Genomic DNA, 14,219 nt, shown 5'->3' with positions numbered 1-14,219 from the left:
ATAACACGCGCTCCTTAACTGGAACAAATAGAGACGGCGTCCTCGGTTTCCGCGATTTCGACGCATTTTCAACCGAAATTGCATGTCGAATTTCCTGAAAACCGACGCTCGGCAGTTCGAGTTTGGTGTGAGTGCCCAAGCAACGATGGCGACCAACAAGATGGTCGCACACCGGGTCGAGACCCATCGCCAACTGTGGCAGCCAGTTTTACGGTCCTTGGAGCTTTGGAACCCCGCGATGTCACGTGAAGTATTTGGGCAATTCTGCCACCACCTCGAAAAATGGAAAATGGATTTGCGCGTGATTGCGCTACGTGCAGCGTCGGAAACGACATTTACGTCATTCAAGAAGTGTGTGGAGAGGTATACCCGGCTGCTACGTGGCGCTGGCGCGTCTGTGGGCTGCTACTCGTCGTTGTGCTGAATGGTGCTCACACTATTCAAGACGAACACGGCTTGTGATTGGCTATAAAGAATCAAAAATTGCGCCAATTAAAACATCCATGCCAGATCGAGTTCCAAACGAGCCACAAGCACAAGAAGTGGTGTGGACGCGCGCAAAGATCAAGAAGGTCCGGCGGGACGAGCGGCTGCATGAAGACGCAGAGCGCGCTGCCTTCCGCGAGAGCGCAAGCGGACCTTGACGGCCGCGTCGAGGCCCTCAAGAAGACCAAGCCGACCATCGACCTCTTTGCGCCCGACGAGACCGCGCCGCCGCCAGCATCACGAAGTACACAGACAAAGGCATCGCGCTCGGCGGCGCGCTGAGCCCGGTCCACCGCCAGTTAGGCCGACGCAAGCCGCCCTCGCAACCCTGCCGTCCAGCAGAGCCAAGACGACAACGACGCCACCGAGGCGCCACGTGCAGCGAGCGCCGACCCCATGGCTGCGATCGCGGGCCGGCCCATGGTGCTCATGGTCGCCGCCAACGATACACAGAAAGCCGACGCGCTCGACTGTGCCGGTAACACGACGAACTCGGAGCTAAAGAAGACGAAGAAAGCCAAGTCATCGTCGTCTTCCTCCAGTCGCCTCGAGCAGCTTCGACGCGAGCGCGAGGCTTTGAGCTCACTACCAACGACCAAGTGCTGGTGCTGATTCTTATGCATTCAGGCGTAGCACTGTACGTAGGCGAAGTCTCTGAGTTGGCTTTTGCTTGTTTGATTTCAACGCGAACACGTTCGAGTAGATAGATTAGATTGGAAGTAGTGCTATGTACTTGATATGTGTGTGCTGTTGCTGAATCGAGTTACTGTAAGTTTAGTAGGTTCCTGCGGAGGCGGCTAGTAGGACTGCATTGTGGACTGCTTATCGTCGGATTCCTTGGCGCGCGAGGCGGCATGGGCGAGTCAATTCTTTTGAGCCGCGCCGCTTTGGCCGCTGCATCTTCAGGCGGACGTACGGCGCGTCGCGCCATTTCGGTTCAACGACACCTTGTATTTTGGTGTCCTGCGTTGCACAATAATGCCTGCACTTGGATGAAAAGCTCGCAGGAAACGTTCAACACTGTCATTTCAGCCAATCCGCGGACATCGAGACGCAAGAGGCGGCGAGTCCTCCGGAAAGCCAAGCGTGTCGAAGGCAATTGCGAAAGCGAGCGATGTCGTCTGCCATAGTAAGGCGTCGCGTGGTGTGCAGCATACTACTGACAAATTGAATTATCGCAGACAGGTTTCTAACAGATCCAGAGCACCAAAATGTGCCTGTATTGCAATGATGCGACGGGCGCCAAACGATCGGTCTACAACTTGGCGGCTTGGCGAAAGTACGCTTCGTGACGGACATAGTTGGGGCTAGCATATCAAACAATTAGAAAGGATCGCAGACAATCTGGCAGACAATAATGACCTACCCAATGTCGGCCAGCGTCGTCGTCGCCGAAAACATCATGGCGTGCGCGAGCTCGTTCGTGAGCATCGAGATGACGTCCTCTACACCTTGTTGACCCTATATTTGCCAATGAGAGGCCGCATGGCAATGCGTCGAGCTGAATCGTACACTGTGAGCCAAGCCCCAGAGCGTCGGGCGACCGAGGAACACGGCGCGGGCGCCAAGCGCAAGCGCCTACGCATCCACCCATCCGTTTGGCGCAGTTCAACGGGGTCTTGTCTCGTACCTTGAAGACATCGGTACCGCGGCGGACACCGCCGTCCAAGTAAACTTCAGCGCGGCCTTGCACGGCCTCAACGATAGCCGGGAGGACTTCGATCGTCGCCGGCACCGTATCCAGTTGCCTACCAATGCAGGTTTCGCCATCGCTTCTTTGTGTACCGAGATTTACCGGGCGCCGTGGTTGGAGACAAGGATACCCTTGCAGCCCACGTCGCAGGCCATGATGGCATCTTCGGGCGTGAGGATCCCCTTGACGACGACGGGCAGCGTCGTGATGCTCTGAAGCCATGCGACGTCGTCCCACGTGATGTTGAGGTCGAAGAGCTCCTTCGTGTACTGCGAGAGCCCGACCTCGTTCATGCGGTGTGCGTGCTTGCCGTGCGTAAAGTTGGCCATCGTCAAGTGCCTGCCCACTGCGATGAGAACGTCCAAGCAACACAAGTACGTCGTACTTGGGCAAAGCAAAGTTGTTGCGGTGGTCAGGTTCGCGCGACCCCAAAACCGGCGTGTCGACCGTGAGCACGAGCGCCTTGTAACCGGCCTTCTCGGCGCGAACGACCAAGTCGCGCGTGAGCTCGCGATCCTATTGCATGCAGCAAGGTCACGCTGGTCCGCATTGAAGCGAGGGACCACCTTGAAGACATAGAGCTGGTACCAGCGCAGACCGTCGCCATTCGAGACAGCAACGTCTTCGAGGCTCGTCGTGCTGATCGTGCTGAGCGTGTAGCACGTCTTCTTGGCAGCCGCGGCGGCCGAACTCGCGAGCTCGCCGTCCGGGTGGGCCATGCGCTGCATTGCGCTGGGCGCAATGCAGACAGGCGTCGCAATTGGCGATCCGAGGAGCGTCGTCGACGTGTCAATGTTGCGCACGTCGCGGAGCACGCGCGGCATGAGCTTGAGGCGCGTGAAGGCGAGGCGGTTCTCCTTGAGCGTCACTAAGCGCATGCGTGGTACGATGTAAGATTGCAATGCAGTCGTCGTCGTACCCATGTCGTCGGCGCCCGAGATGTAGTAGTCGAGCGTCTTCTTCGGGAGGTACGTGCGTGCGTACGTCTCAAACTCTTCGACGTTCAGCGGCGTCGCGTCGGCGCCAGGGACCACAGGTGCCATCGTCGCGTTCTTGTCGATGCTGATCAAAATGCAAACTGAGTGCCAGCGCCAGGCGGAATATTTGTTTCTCCATGGTGTCTCATTTTAGGCTGGACAGCCACGGCGGTCGAGATGGCTGCCGTGACGTTGCGATGCTCTCTGGTTGCGTTTACTAAGAGGACACGAAAGGGCAGACAGATGCGAGCTCTGTTACCCAAAAGAAGCGTCGCCTTTCTGAGTAGAAAGGGCCGTTCGCGAAGCCCTTTGGATCGGCCAACGCTTGGCGCTTGGACGATCAACAGGATGACACGAAGGGTTCTACGTTGGACACTCTTTCAACATTGCTCAAGGGAGCGTTCGACGCTGTATACGAAGCGTTCTAGGAAGGAGTGCATGGATGGTGCATGGAAGGTAAAAGTCGGACGTTCCTTGCAGCCATGAGCGAGATGGACGTTGAAGTTGAAGAAGCGGTGACCAGGCTGCGCCGTCGTCTCGTTATAAAAACGCACGACAGTCCGACCCATCAGAGCATCGCGAACACTCGCACCAACAAGATACGCAGGCGACACCTCGCGGATCGTTCCTATGCATACCGATTATACCAGAAGGGCCCCGTTGATCGACGTGGCAGCGAAGTCGAGTCTCGCATGCGTGCAGCTGGTTGATGCAGCAACTGCGTACAGGTCCTGGTGCCTACGCAACAATGTACCGTCCACATATCATGGCTTCAAATCCAGTACTACACGGGAGGACGCTTTGCAAGCCATCTTGTTCCCGCGTCTTGTCGGTTGCCATTGTCAGCCCTGTCCCAAATCATCAAGTGATCTATTTGAGACGCTCTTGGGAACAGCGTTTAACGCCGATCGCTCCATGGTATCCGGTATAATCCGGATATGTGTGGTGCCCGGGGCACAAGTGGTATTTAATGAAGATCTCGGACCTTTTTTAATTCAAATTCGAATTCAATACAGATACCAACTGCGATCTTGGACAATGCAAAAAAGAGAGACCGGGGCACCGTATTTTTATGCAACGAAGTCAACGGGGGGTCCGACCGCATATAAGTGGCTGTGTAGTTCTTAGCATCTACGATCGGACCCAAGCAACATGTCGATGGTATTTGACGAGTATGGCCGCCCCTTCATCATCTTGAGAGATCAAGAGAAGACGGAGCGCATCAAGGGTATCGACGCCATCAAGGTAGACGGCTGCATGGCCATGGCCTCCGATCTCATGCTGCTGGGCTGCGTAGAGCAACATCTTGGCGGCGCGTACGGTGACGAGCCTCCTCCGCACGTCGCTCGGCCCCAAGGGTACGCCCGCCTCGCCTGCGATGAGGGCTCATGACCATAATGGCTAGGCATGGACAAGATGCTCGTGAGCCAGGACGGCGACGTGACCATCTCGAACGATGGCGCGACGATCCTGCAGCAGATGCAGGTCGAGCACCGCGTCGCCCACTTGCTCGTCGAGCTCTCGCAGTCGCAGGACGACGAGATTGGCGACGGTACCACGGGCGTGGTCGTGCTTGCCGGCGCGCTCTTGGAGCAGGCCGAGAAGCTCCTTGCGCGTGGCCTCCACCCGATGCGCATCGCCGATGGCTTTGAGGAAGCGTGCGCGATCGCAGTCAAGCACCTCGAGTCGGTGAGCGACCGCATCGAGTTCTCCAAGGACAACACGACGCCGCTCATTGAGACGGCCATGACGACGCTCTCGAGCAAGATCATCAACAAGTACAAGCGTCAAATGGCCGAGATTGCGGTCAGCGCCGTCACCAAAGTGTGCAACTGGGAGACGCGCGACGTCAACTTTGACTTGATCAAGATGGAGGGCAAGCCCGGCGGGACCCTCGAGGAGACGCGCCTCATCAACGGTATCGTGGTCGACAAGGACTTTTCGCACCCGCAGATGGCCAAGGAAGTCCGCGACGCCAAGATGTGCATTTTGACGTGCCCGTTTGAGCCCCCGAAACCCAAGACGAAGCACAAGCTCGACATTACGACCGTCGAAGCGTACGAGAACCTCTACGCGCAGGAGCAGGACTACTTCCATACCATGATCAAGCAGGTCAAGGACTCGGGCGCCAACCTTGTCATTTGCCAATGGGGCTTTGACGACGAAGCCAACCATCTGCTTCTTCAGAACGAACTCCCGGCCGTGCGCTGGGTCGGCGGCGTCGAGCTCGAGCTCATTGCAATCGCGACCGGCGGCCGCATCGTGCCGCGCTTCTCGGAGCTCACGGCCGACAAGCTCGGCCACGCTGGCGTCGTCCGCGAAGTGGCCTTTGGCACGACCAAGGAACGCATGCTGATCATTGAAGACTGCGCCAAGTCGGATGCGATCACGGTGCTCGTCCGCGGTGGCAACAAGATGATTGTCGAAGAGGCCAAGCGCGCGCTCCATGACGCCATGTGCGTCACGCGCAACCTCATCAAGAACAACCGCGTCGTCTACGGCGGCGGCTCGGCCGAGATTACGTGTGCGATCGCGATCCGCGAGCATGCCAACAAGACGACCGGCATTGAGCAGTACGCGATCCGCGGCTTTGCCGAGGCGCTCGAGGACATCCCGATGGCGCTCGCTGAAAACTCGGGTCTGAGCCCCATCGACTCGCTCTCGGCCGTGCGCGCCAAGCAGCTCAGCGAGAAGAACCCGCGCCTCGGCATTGACTGCAATGCGACTGGCACGTACGATATGAAGGACCAGCACGTGTTTGAGACGCTGATCGGCAAGCAGCAGCAGCTGCAGCTCGCGACGCAGGTCGTGCGCATGATCCTCAAGATTGACGACGTCATGCTGGAGGGCACGTACGCTTAGATTTTGGTTAGTTTAATAAAAAAGAGTGTTCATCATCAGGATCCACTCCACGACGCCTTGGCCACACACGTCTACAAGGCCATGGCCCATCGAGACATGCGAGCTGTGCCTGGCGACGTGTGCGAAGAGGCAACGAAGGGTCCATGGTGGCCTGTCTGCTGCTGTCGGTGCAGCCGCGTGCCTCGTCACCTCCTCTTCGTGGCGAGGAGGTCAGCCAGCCCAGCAGCCAGCCACGCAATGCAAACAAGGCCCACCTTGCCCATGCTAAAGTACCGGTAGTATCAGAGGACGGGAATGGACTTCGCGTCGCCTTGGCGTTGACATCTGCGGTGTTGACAATGATCCGGATACCAGTGGCGGCGTATCCGTACTATCGAAGCCCGACGAGCATGGCACTGGAGGAAGCCGTGGACCAGGTCTTGGCGCTCTGGAAGAAGGCGACGGCGCCAGCGAAGGGTAGCCGCGCGGGCGCGCCGTCGCTGCCGCTGCGGTCGGACGAGCCCGGCGTCGCCAAGTGCCGGCCAAACAACTGGGCCGACTTTCAGCACCGGGTCGCGTCCTTCTCGACGTTGCATTGGTTTGCCAAGCCGTTGGCGCTCGACTTGCTCGTGTGCGCCCAGCACGGCTGGGTCAACGTCGGCCCGGACACATTGCAGTGCGAGTGCTGCCATGCGCGCTTGGATTGCCGCATCGACGAGCGGCTTAGCCCCGAGGTGCTACTACACTCCATGCTCGAACGCATCGTGACGCATGCTTGCACAGGGCGCGCACAAGGTTGCGCTGGGCCTGCACGAGCGCTTGACGTCCTTCCACTTGAGCACGTGTCCATGGCGGGGCAACCCGTCGCCCGCGTCGTTTTGCCACGTACGACTACGTCACGCCTCCGGTCGCAATTTTCTAATGATTCGGTAGCTGCATTTCTGGAGCGTCGACGAAGCGCTCGAGAGCGTCCGCAAGGCGATTGCCGCCATGTGCACCGAGCTACGAGCGGTGTCGAGCCTCGGGCATGTCGACGTCGACGCTACCTTTCTCGACCTGCTGCGCGCCCGCACTAGTGTGTCGGCGGCCGACTGGCCCGCCTACTGCAACGACGTCGTCTCTGGTGTGCTGGACAATGCGTCGGACGCGCCATCTCTGGACGCCACAATCCTCGTCGGTCTCGCTGCCAGCGGCTGGACGCTTCGCAGCCATGGTACTCCGCCGATGGTCGCTTCAGATCTTACGCCACTCGACATGTAGAGGCCTCGCTTCTCGCGCATTGCACGTTTTGTAATCGGTCGGCGGTCCTTTGCACGACGCTGACCGACGACGACACCTCGACCGCGCCTGCGCCCAAGCGCCACAAAGCCTCGGTGTTCCATCCGCTCGAAGCCCACCGATGGTACGGTCAAGCACCCTCTCGACGGCACGCGGTCGCATCACATCATGTGCAGGTACTGCCCGTGGCAGCGCCAGCTGCGCGAGGTGCCAGGCTGGATGCAGTGCGCCGACGCCTTGCGGAATCCCGCGATCCCCAAGGCATTGACGTCGCCACCGACGTTGACACAGGTAATTCCGCAGTGGTCGCAACGAGGCGTCTCAAACGGTAGCGTAGCCAGTGGACGTGCTCGCGGCCGTGCATGCGATCCTCGACTTTTAATACCAAAATGCTGTTGTCGCAATAGATAATGGGTAGTATATGAGAACGGAATAACATCCACGTCTTAGAGCCGCTTCCAGTACGGCGACGGCGTCGTGGGAGGCGTCTCGGACGCGTTGTAGTACGCTTGGTTCTCGAGGTAAGCGTCCCAGTGGGCACGGTACCGCTGCCGCCGCATGTGCGCATGCGCCTGGAAGTCGTCGAGGGCTACTGCTGTCAGCGGCTCATTGGACTCGACCTCGCGCGCGACGCGGCGGCGCTTCTGGCGCGGGCGAACCTCTTCCATGGCCGGCGCCGACCGCAGCGGACCCATCTTGCTGCTGCTTGCCACTTGCAATATGAACAGTGGCAGCGAGATCCTCCGGATACAAGACCTTTATCCGGATGTTGAACCGGCATTCGAATGTGGCGACGGAAAAGCGCGGGAAAACGCGTCGGGTTGTGAAAAGGTTGAAATATCGAGTAGAAAGTAGATTTCTAAAAGGTATTGGATTAATGTAAGGAATAGCTAGCTAGTCGATAGTACTATATACCCGATGCTAGCTAAAATCACGAAATGACCAGCAACGGACCCCTACTATAGATACGAGATGTCTGTGCATCACGCGCCGTGTCAACTGAGAGAAAGGTGGTGTGATCTGCTTTGTTGATATAAACAACCAAACGAGATACCAGAAGACGGGTCGATGGTGGATGCTTGACGACGACAACTACTTGTTGTTGTTGTTGGAGATGATCGAGCGAGCGGTGAGGGTAATGTCGGAGGTGCGTCCTTCCGAGCGCGTCATGTCGCTGTGGCGGCGCGACTGCATCGAGCCCCACGTCTCGTTCGACCGTATCGAGCTTCGCGGTGACAGCGCCGAGTACCCGCCCGTTTCCGAGACGCTCTCCCCCGCGATCTCGAGCAAGTCGAGGAGCTCGGCGCCATACGGCTCGTAGCCCGGGATCGGGTACTGAAAGCCGCCGCGAAAGTTGAACCGGACGCGCGCAATCGGATCCTTGCTCGAAAAGAGCGTGGCGGCCGGGAAGAGTGCATAGTGCGTGCTGTGGAGCCGCAGCGGCTGCTGCACGACGCTACAGACCTCGCCCCGCTTCTTCACGTTGCCGGCATTGACAACGGGAATCACGAGCTGCCCGTTCAGATAAAACTCAACGAACGGCTCGACGGCGTCCTGGTCAATTGTGCACGCGACGACGTCACCGCTGCTAAAGGTGGGCACGCCGCTGTACTGCTTCCCGTTGCAATAGAGGACGCCCATGCCGTCGCCCGTCAAGCCCGCGTGCGACTGCCACAGAATGCCAAAGCTGTGGCCGTCGTCGCCTGGCGTCAAGCCCGGAAAGACGACCCCTAGATAAAAAACATTTCAGCTATTTTTCGCGAGGGGATAAGATAAAGAAGCGACGATTATGTACCGTAGCCGTTGAGCTCGCCGAAGCGCGTCATGTCCCCGCGTGGCGACTCGGGGGCTTCGTGGGTCTGTCGCCACACATCTTCGGACGGAGCCCACTGCAGCACGCTCCGAGGAACTTCCCACCCGATCGCGACGCTCGCACCAATCGGATCCATGGCTTCAATGCACACCTAGATGCCTCCAAAATGTCGAAAACTGTCACAAATATACTTATGTGTTACCTCAAACATCCATCGGCCAAACTCACCAGCGCTGCGCTGCTTGGTGCCAATCGCCGAGCAGTACCGATTCGACGACTCGAGCTCGACGAGCAAGTCGTCCTCGGTCAAACTCAAGTGGTCATTCAAAAGCGCGGGGTTGATTTTCACGTGGCTAAACTCGCGTCGGCGCTGGAGCTCCTTGGTGAGAACGTGGGGGTAGCCCTTGCAGAGTTCGCCGAGCGCCGCCACGTCTTTGGACGGGTTGGACGACGCTTCGCCGACAAACTTTTCAAACGCATACTGCATGACGTCGCGAAGCGCGTCGTTGGGCAAACTCTAGCCAAAGTATCAACGTATCAATATATCAGTTTGAAAGAGGGCGCCACGCACCTCGAGCGCTTTTGTGAGCGAAATGAGCCGCGTGTGAATCTCGCGACGTAGCATCTCGTGGTAGACAAACTGTGCGCCGTACACCGTGTTGATTTCGGCCGCATCGCTGTCGGGCAAGTGCTGCAGCAGCAACAGCAGCGTCGTCTCGGCCAAGAGCGGGCTCGTGAGCTCGCGCCGCGTACAAAACTGCTGGAACCGACGCGGCTCGGTAAGGTACCGCACGCACGCATTCAGAAGCTTCTTGCATGCCAAATCTTGCGCTAGCAGCATGAGCTACCGCAGATCCGAGTCGCCATCACGGTCAACGTATCTCGTGGTTGCACGTACTTGCAGTAGGTACTCGCTTGCGCCAAAGATCGCGTCCACTTGCTGGAGGTTGACGGCCATGACGTGCTCGAGCTGCGCCAGTGTCGTCTGCGTCGAGTCGCGGTGCATCGCAAGCGCCTTGAGCCGCTCGACTTCAATGCGGACGAAGAGCGACTCGCGCTGCGCCGAGTACTTAGCGGAAATCCGCGCCGTTTCGTTGGCGACCGTCGCCGCGTGCATGGCATGAATCGACTGCAAATCGTGCTGCAGCGCTTGGTCGAGGAACGTTCGCGTGTGCGCGACCTCCTTGTTCTTGGCATTTTCGAGCACGTCGCCGTACCGCTTCATCTCAATCTCAAAAATCTGGTTGATTTCGTCGCTGCTGAGTTTGTTGGTTTTCTGAAACTTGTCGTACTCGTCGACCAACGTCATTCGGTGCTCGACCACGTCTTGGTCTTTCGCAAAGAGCATCTGTCCACATGTCCAATGCAATAGTTGAACAGTCGAAGCACAGCAGTATCATGTAGATAGTACCATGCGATCAAAGACGGGTGCGTCAAAGTGGTTGTGCAGCGGAATGTGGTCGTACGCCGGAACGTCGTCGGTCAAGACCATCTTCTCCCGTGACGTGCCCGTGCGCGGCACATACGTCAGCGCTTGGTGCCGCATCGGCGGGCAACCCGCCGCCGCCTGGGCGAGGAAGCTATCAACGACGCTCGAGACCGCGCGGATAAGGTGCTTGGGCACGTCACGCACAAACTAGGGATCCATACATGAGCCGCCATACCGCGCTCGCACAGGGCACACGTACTGGCGTCGTCGACCGACCCGACACTTCGATACGGATCGTGTCCATATTGGCCACCAAGTCGCCGTCCATCTCGATCTCCAAGCGCAACTTTGGATGCAGCACGGTCTCGAGGCGCTCCGAGAGATCGACGCACGCAGCGTACGTCGGATCTAGCGCCTCGACGGTCGCATTCGCCAGGAGCGACTTGAGGTAGACGCGCAGGATCCCGCGGTTGGTCGCCGTGGTCGTGAGCTGGCGAAAACGCTTCTCGAGCTGCGCCATGGACCGCTCGACGCCAAACTTGTGGCCAAAGCCACGCTGGTACTCGACGTCGGTCGCAAATGGTTTCGGCGCAAAGCAGTTGTAGTGCAAGACAAAGAGGTCCTGGTCGACGGTAAAGAACGGGTCCGTCCACGACGTGCGCGGCGTCTCGACGATCGAGCCTTCGCGGATATCGAGCGTCGTTGGCTCCAAGTACAGTCGTCGCACGCCGGCAATACTCGCGGCCATGGTCTCGCTGTCTAAAAACACACAAGCTTGGTCACCGGTTTCGGCTGCGGTTTTCAATCGCTCGCGACGACGGACGATGGACAAGGTCGGTCGCGCTACCGTCGTGCTATCTGTATCTTCTTCTTCTTCTCGTAGGCGCCATCCAATGATGTCTTTAACAAGGACACCTTCCTCACCTCGCTTCGGGACGGCGACGAGAAACGCCGGGCCGGCGCCTACTCCCCCAAAGGGTTGACCCCCTTTTTGGATCGATCGCTGAGTTACGCTGCAAATTAGCATGGCCAGTGTCCGCGAGCGCTACGCGCAGCTGCACGACGTGGTCGGGTCACTCTCGGAGAAGATCACGGCGGTGCTGGTCCGCCAAGAGAAGGATTTCCTCGCCGCGTACCGCGCCCACATGTACAACGTCCAGAAGGAACTCCACGACACGAAGGAGAAGGTCACGCGCAACGAGACAATTGAAAACAAGTCGGAGAAGATCAAGCTCCTCGAGGAAGAGCGCGACTGGTACTCGGAGAAGGGCAGCCACGCATGGGGGCGTGACGTCGCGAGTAGGTATCGGAAAGAGGCGCTGCGCCTCGATGCGTTTACGACCACCATGAAGAAGGACCTCAAGCACATGAAAGAGAAGCTCGAGTCCATTGAAGAGGACCGCGACTGGCTCGAGAAGCAGCTGAAGGCGTCCAAAAAGCAAAACAAACTCCTTCGCGCCGGTTGGAACCTACGACGCATGCTGGACGTGGTGCGATCGAATGATGATGAGTAGAGCTCGAGATCCGCCTCGCCAATTTATCGACGCAACACAGTGACACTACTGCGCTCTTTGAACGTCCGTCGTCCCCCGCCGACGACGGGTTGGCACCATTTGCAGGACAAGTTGTGTAGCGTCGACAATATCGTAGGCGCACCGCGAGCGACATGCAGCTACCGCTCGCTGTCGTCGAGCGCGAAGAGAGTTTTCGAAAGCAGATTCGCCAGCTCAAGCGCGAGCTTCAACACTCCAAGCGCGACGTCAACCGCCTTCGGTCCGACAACAGCAAGCACGATGCCAACCAACTCGAAGCCTTCTTCCTCTTGAGCATCGAAGCGGTCAAGCGCGACGTGGTGCGGCGCAAGACCCAGGGCCGTGAGCCCAAGTCGACACGGGCGATCGCACCGCTCAAGACAGAACCCACGACCGGTGGGCTCCTACTGCCCTTCGGTTCCTTACTTGACGTGCGGATAGACCATGACCCGGAGCTCAAAGATTTCACGTCAGCCGACCGCATCCGCGTCATTGAGCGCCTCCTCGCCCACGACGAAGTGCTCTCGATTCTCTACGACAATCTGTTTCCAGAGCACAAGCCCGAGATCGACGTGCGTCTTTGGTATGCAAAATGACAACTCAATGGAATGCCATAGGAGGGCAAGCAGCGCGAAGCGCGAACACCGCCGGTAGGCAGCGCCGTGGCGGCCGTGCGGGATGGCGGCGGGTTGCCGCTTGACGAGGCCACCTTGTCGTACCTCAAGCTCAAAAAGTAGCATATAAATAGACAATAAGAATCCCAAAAGTATGAAGTTGAACAACAGCAACAACGAGCTCGGGCGCAGAATGGACGATGATAGCATCAACCAGCTCTTGCAACAAACACAACGCTGTTCGTTTGACTGTCAATCGCTCTTCAATGCACGCGTGGCCGCCATGGAGGCGCGCAACCACGCAACGACGACGACGAACGTCGCTCTCAAGCCCCCGCAAAGTAGTTTGATCGCTGCCCCCGACTTTCGCACCCGGTTCCGTACGCCGACGCAGTACGACCTCAAGGTCGAGTCGGCCAAGAAGAACATCACGTCGACCGAGCTCTATCGACCACCGAGGTCATCCTTTTATGCCTCTATCGACGTCTTTCCAGCGAGAATGGATAGTCTGCATACGTTCCGGGACGAGAACGCAGACGTCAACGTTGGCGAGCGCGAGTTTACGGCCAAGTTTGCGCTGCCCGACAACCAAGACATGCGGCGACACATTGCGGCGGACCAAGTGCGTGCTCGATCCGAGGCGTCGTCAACGGAATGGTTGCACTAGGAGGGATTTCTCACGGGCGCCTCGATCAAGGCCGTCGTGTGCGACCGCTCGTTGCCACGCGGCCAAAACGTACTTCTATCATTCCCCTTCTTTCAGGAGCGCTTACGCAGCGGATAGGAATTCCGGCTGCAGCTGCCGCACACCAACAGCAAGACGGGCAACCTCAATTTACGACTGCACGTGACGCTGGACCAGGCAGGCATGTTTTCGGGGCGGTCGCAGCACGCGTACCGGTCCGAAGGGCCCGTGGTAGAGCTCTCCAACAACAACCCTTGGATGCATCGAAAATGGCTAGGACCCGCGCTTTGTGCTCGAGTTTTCGCCGTCCGGTGTCGGCCAAGGCTGCGTCGACATTGGAACCCACCAACGACCCGGCAAAAATGCCTAGAGCTTCTGCCACCAACGATCCATCCTTGATCACTGTATCAATCATGCACACTGCTACAGTGCGCGTACTAAAGATAGGCCACCTGAGGTTCATACACTTCTAGCTATCTGGAGTGGCAATGGATAGTTGTCAAACGTGTCATAATACTTGTTTATTGATGTGCCAAGTTTTCATGCACGTAGGATACGATTTGAGGTCAAAAATGAAAAAAACATGTGATTTTTCGATATTTTGGCGAAATAAAGATAGGCCACTTGAATGTATAGGGTCGTTACGAGGCGTTTGACGCTACTCGAATGCCCGGATTTTCTACGTATGCGAGCTACAACATGTAGGCACCTGTTGGGCATGCTCGCTACCAGGTTTTTCAGTGTTGTTTGCTCGATGTCTTCCCAAAATTGAAGGATCGCAGAAATGTGGCGCTGTCGGTCCAAAAACTGCCTTCCATTGACGTAGACGCGTCGCGCAACGATGGCCCAAAGGTTCTCAATTAAGTTGAGG

General features: G+C 58.0%; 5 protein-coding genes across 5 annotated transcripts; 3 read left to right on the top strand and 2 right to left on the bottom strand.

The window, feature by feature from the left end:
- Window positions 1-1,628: 1,628 nt before the first annotated feature.
- SPRG_01627 (hypothetical protein) lies at window positions 1,629-3,314 on the bottom strand. The gene is made up of 8 exons (XM_012339994.1): window positions 3,099-3,314; window positions 2,746-3,047; window positions 2,565-2,695; window positions 2,282-2,518; window positions 2,117-2,234; window positions 1,999-2,064; window positions 1,853-1,947; window positions 1,629-1,793 (listed from the first exon to the last, which is right to left on the bottom strand). Exons 1-8 carry the CDS (start codon window positions 3,220-3,222, stop codon window positions 1,742-1,744), a joined length of 1,125 nt encoding a protein of 374 aa, XP_012195384.1. The 5' UTR covers window positions 3,223-3,314; the 3' UTR covers window positions 1,629-1,741.
- A 959-nt stretch (window positions 3,315-4,273) lies between these two features.
- SPRG_01626 (T-complex protein 1 subunit epsilon) lies at window positions 4,274-6,060 on the top strand. The gene is made up of 3 exons (XM_012339993.1): window positions 4,274-4,401; window positions 4,454-4,514; window positions 4,562-6,060. Exons 1-3 carry the CDS (start codon window positions 4,309-4,311, stop codon window positions 6,016-6,018), a joined length of 1,611 nt encoding a protein of 536 aa, XP_012195383.1. The 5' UTR covers window positions 4,274-4,308; the 3' UTR covers window positions 6,019-6,060.
- A 347-nt stretch (window positions 6,061-6,407) lies between these two features.
- On the top strand, window positions 6,408-7,657 carry SPRG_22102 (hypothetical protein; the record flags this gene model as incomplete). The annotated part of the gene is made up of 6 exons (XM_012340390.1): window positions 6,408-6,731; window positions 6,781-6,882; window positions 6,931-7,210; window positions 7,258-7,399; window positions 7,452-7,566; window positions 7,613-7,657. 6 exons carry the CDS (start codon window positions 6,408-6,410, stop codon window positions 7,655-7,657), a joined length of 1,008 nt encoding a protein of 335 aa, XP_012195780.1.
- Window positions 7,658-8,367: 710 nt separating this feature from the next.
- On the bottom strand, window positions 8,368-11,265 carry SPRG_19349 (hypothetical protein; the record flags this gene model as incomplete). The annotated part of the gene is made up of 7 exons (XM_012340368.1): window positions 8,368-9,005; window positions 9,071-9,239; window positions 9,291-9,605; window positions 9,660-9,932; window positions 9,987-10,436; window positions 10,500-10,724; window positions 10,777-11,265. 7 exons carry the CDS (start codon window positions 11,263-11,265, stop codon window positions 8,368-8,370), a joined length of 2,559 nt encoding a protein of 852 aa, XP_012195758.1.
- A 277-nt stretch (window positions 11,266-11,542) lies between these two features.
- SPRG_19348 (hypothetical protein) lies at window positions 11,543-13,718 on the top strand (the record flags this gene model as incomplete). The annotated part of the gene is made up of 11 exons (XM_012340367.1): window positions 11,543-11,772; window positions 11,821-11,978; window positions 12,032-12,119; window positions 12,168-12,391; window positions 12,491-12,621; window positions 12,667-12,782; window positions 12,835-13,122; window positions 13,171-13,285; window positions 13,331-13,399; window positions 13,448-13,579; window positions 13,626-13,718. 11 exons carry the CDS (start codon window positions 11,543-11,545, stop codon window positions 13,716-13,718), a joined length of 1,644 nt encoding a protein of 547 aa, XP_012195757.1.
- Between the last annotated feature and the right edge of the window lie 501 nt (window positions 13,719-14,219).

The sequence above is a fragment of the Saprolegnia parasitica genome (genome assembly GCF_000151545.1).
Source record: "Saprolegnia parasitica CBS 223.65 unplaced genomic scaffold supercont2.4, whole genome shotgun sequence".
NCBI lineage: Eukaryota > Oomycota > Saprolegniomycetes > Saprolegniales > Saprolegniaceae > Saprolegnia > Saprolegnia parasitica.
Note: the sequence above shows the minus strand (reverse complement) of the source record. Positions and strands in the feature narration are given on the sequence as shown.

Coding starts and splice junctions, on each gene's coding strand:
- SPRG_01626 (XM_012339993.1), top strand. CDS start 4,309: ATGTCGATGGTATTTGACGAGTATGGCCGCCCCTTCATCATCTTGAGA. Junction 4,402..4,453: donor AGGGTATCGACGCCATCAAG/GTAGACGGCTGC, acceptor TGGGCTGCGTAG/AGCAACATCTTGGCGGCGCG. Junction 4,515..4,561: donor CACGTCGCTCGGCCCCAAGG/GTACGCCCGCCT, acceptor CATAATGGCTAG/GCATGGACAAGATGCTCGTG.
- SPRG_01627 (XM_012339994.1), bottom strand. CDS start 3,222: ATGGCACCTGTGGTCCCTGGCGCCGACGCGACGCCGCTGAACGTCGAA. Junction 2,519..2,564: donor AACAACTTTGCTTTGCCCAA/GTACGACGTACT, acceptor CGCAGTGGGCAG/GCACTTGACGATGGCCAACT. Junction 2,065..2,116: donor GCGGTACCGATGTCTTCAAG/GTACGAGACAAG, acceptor GTGGATGCGTAG/GCGCTTGCGCTTGGCGCCCG.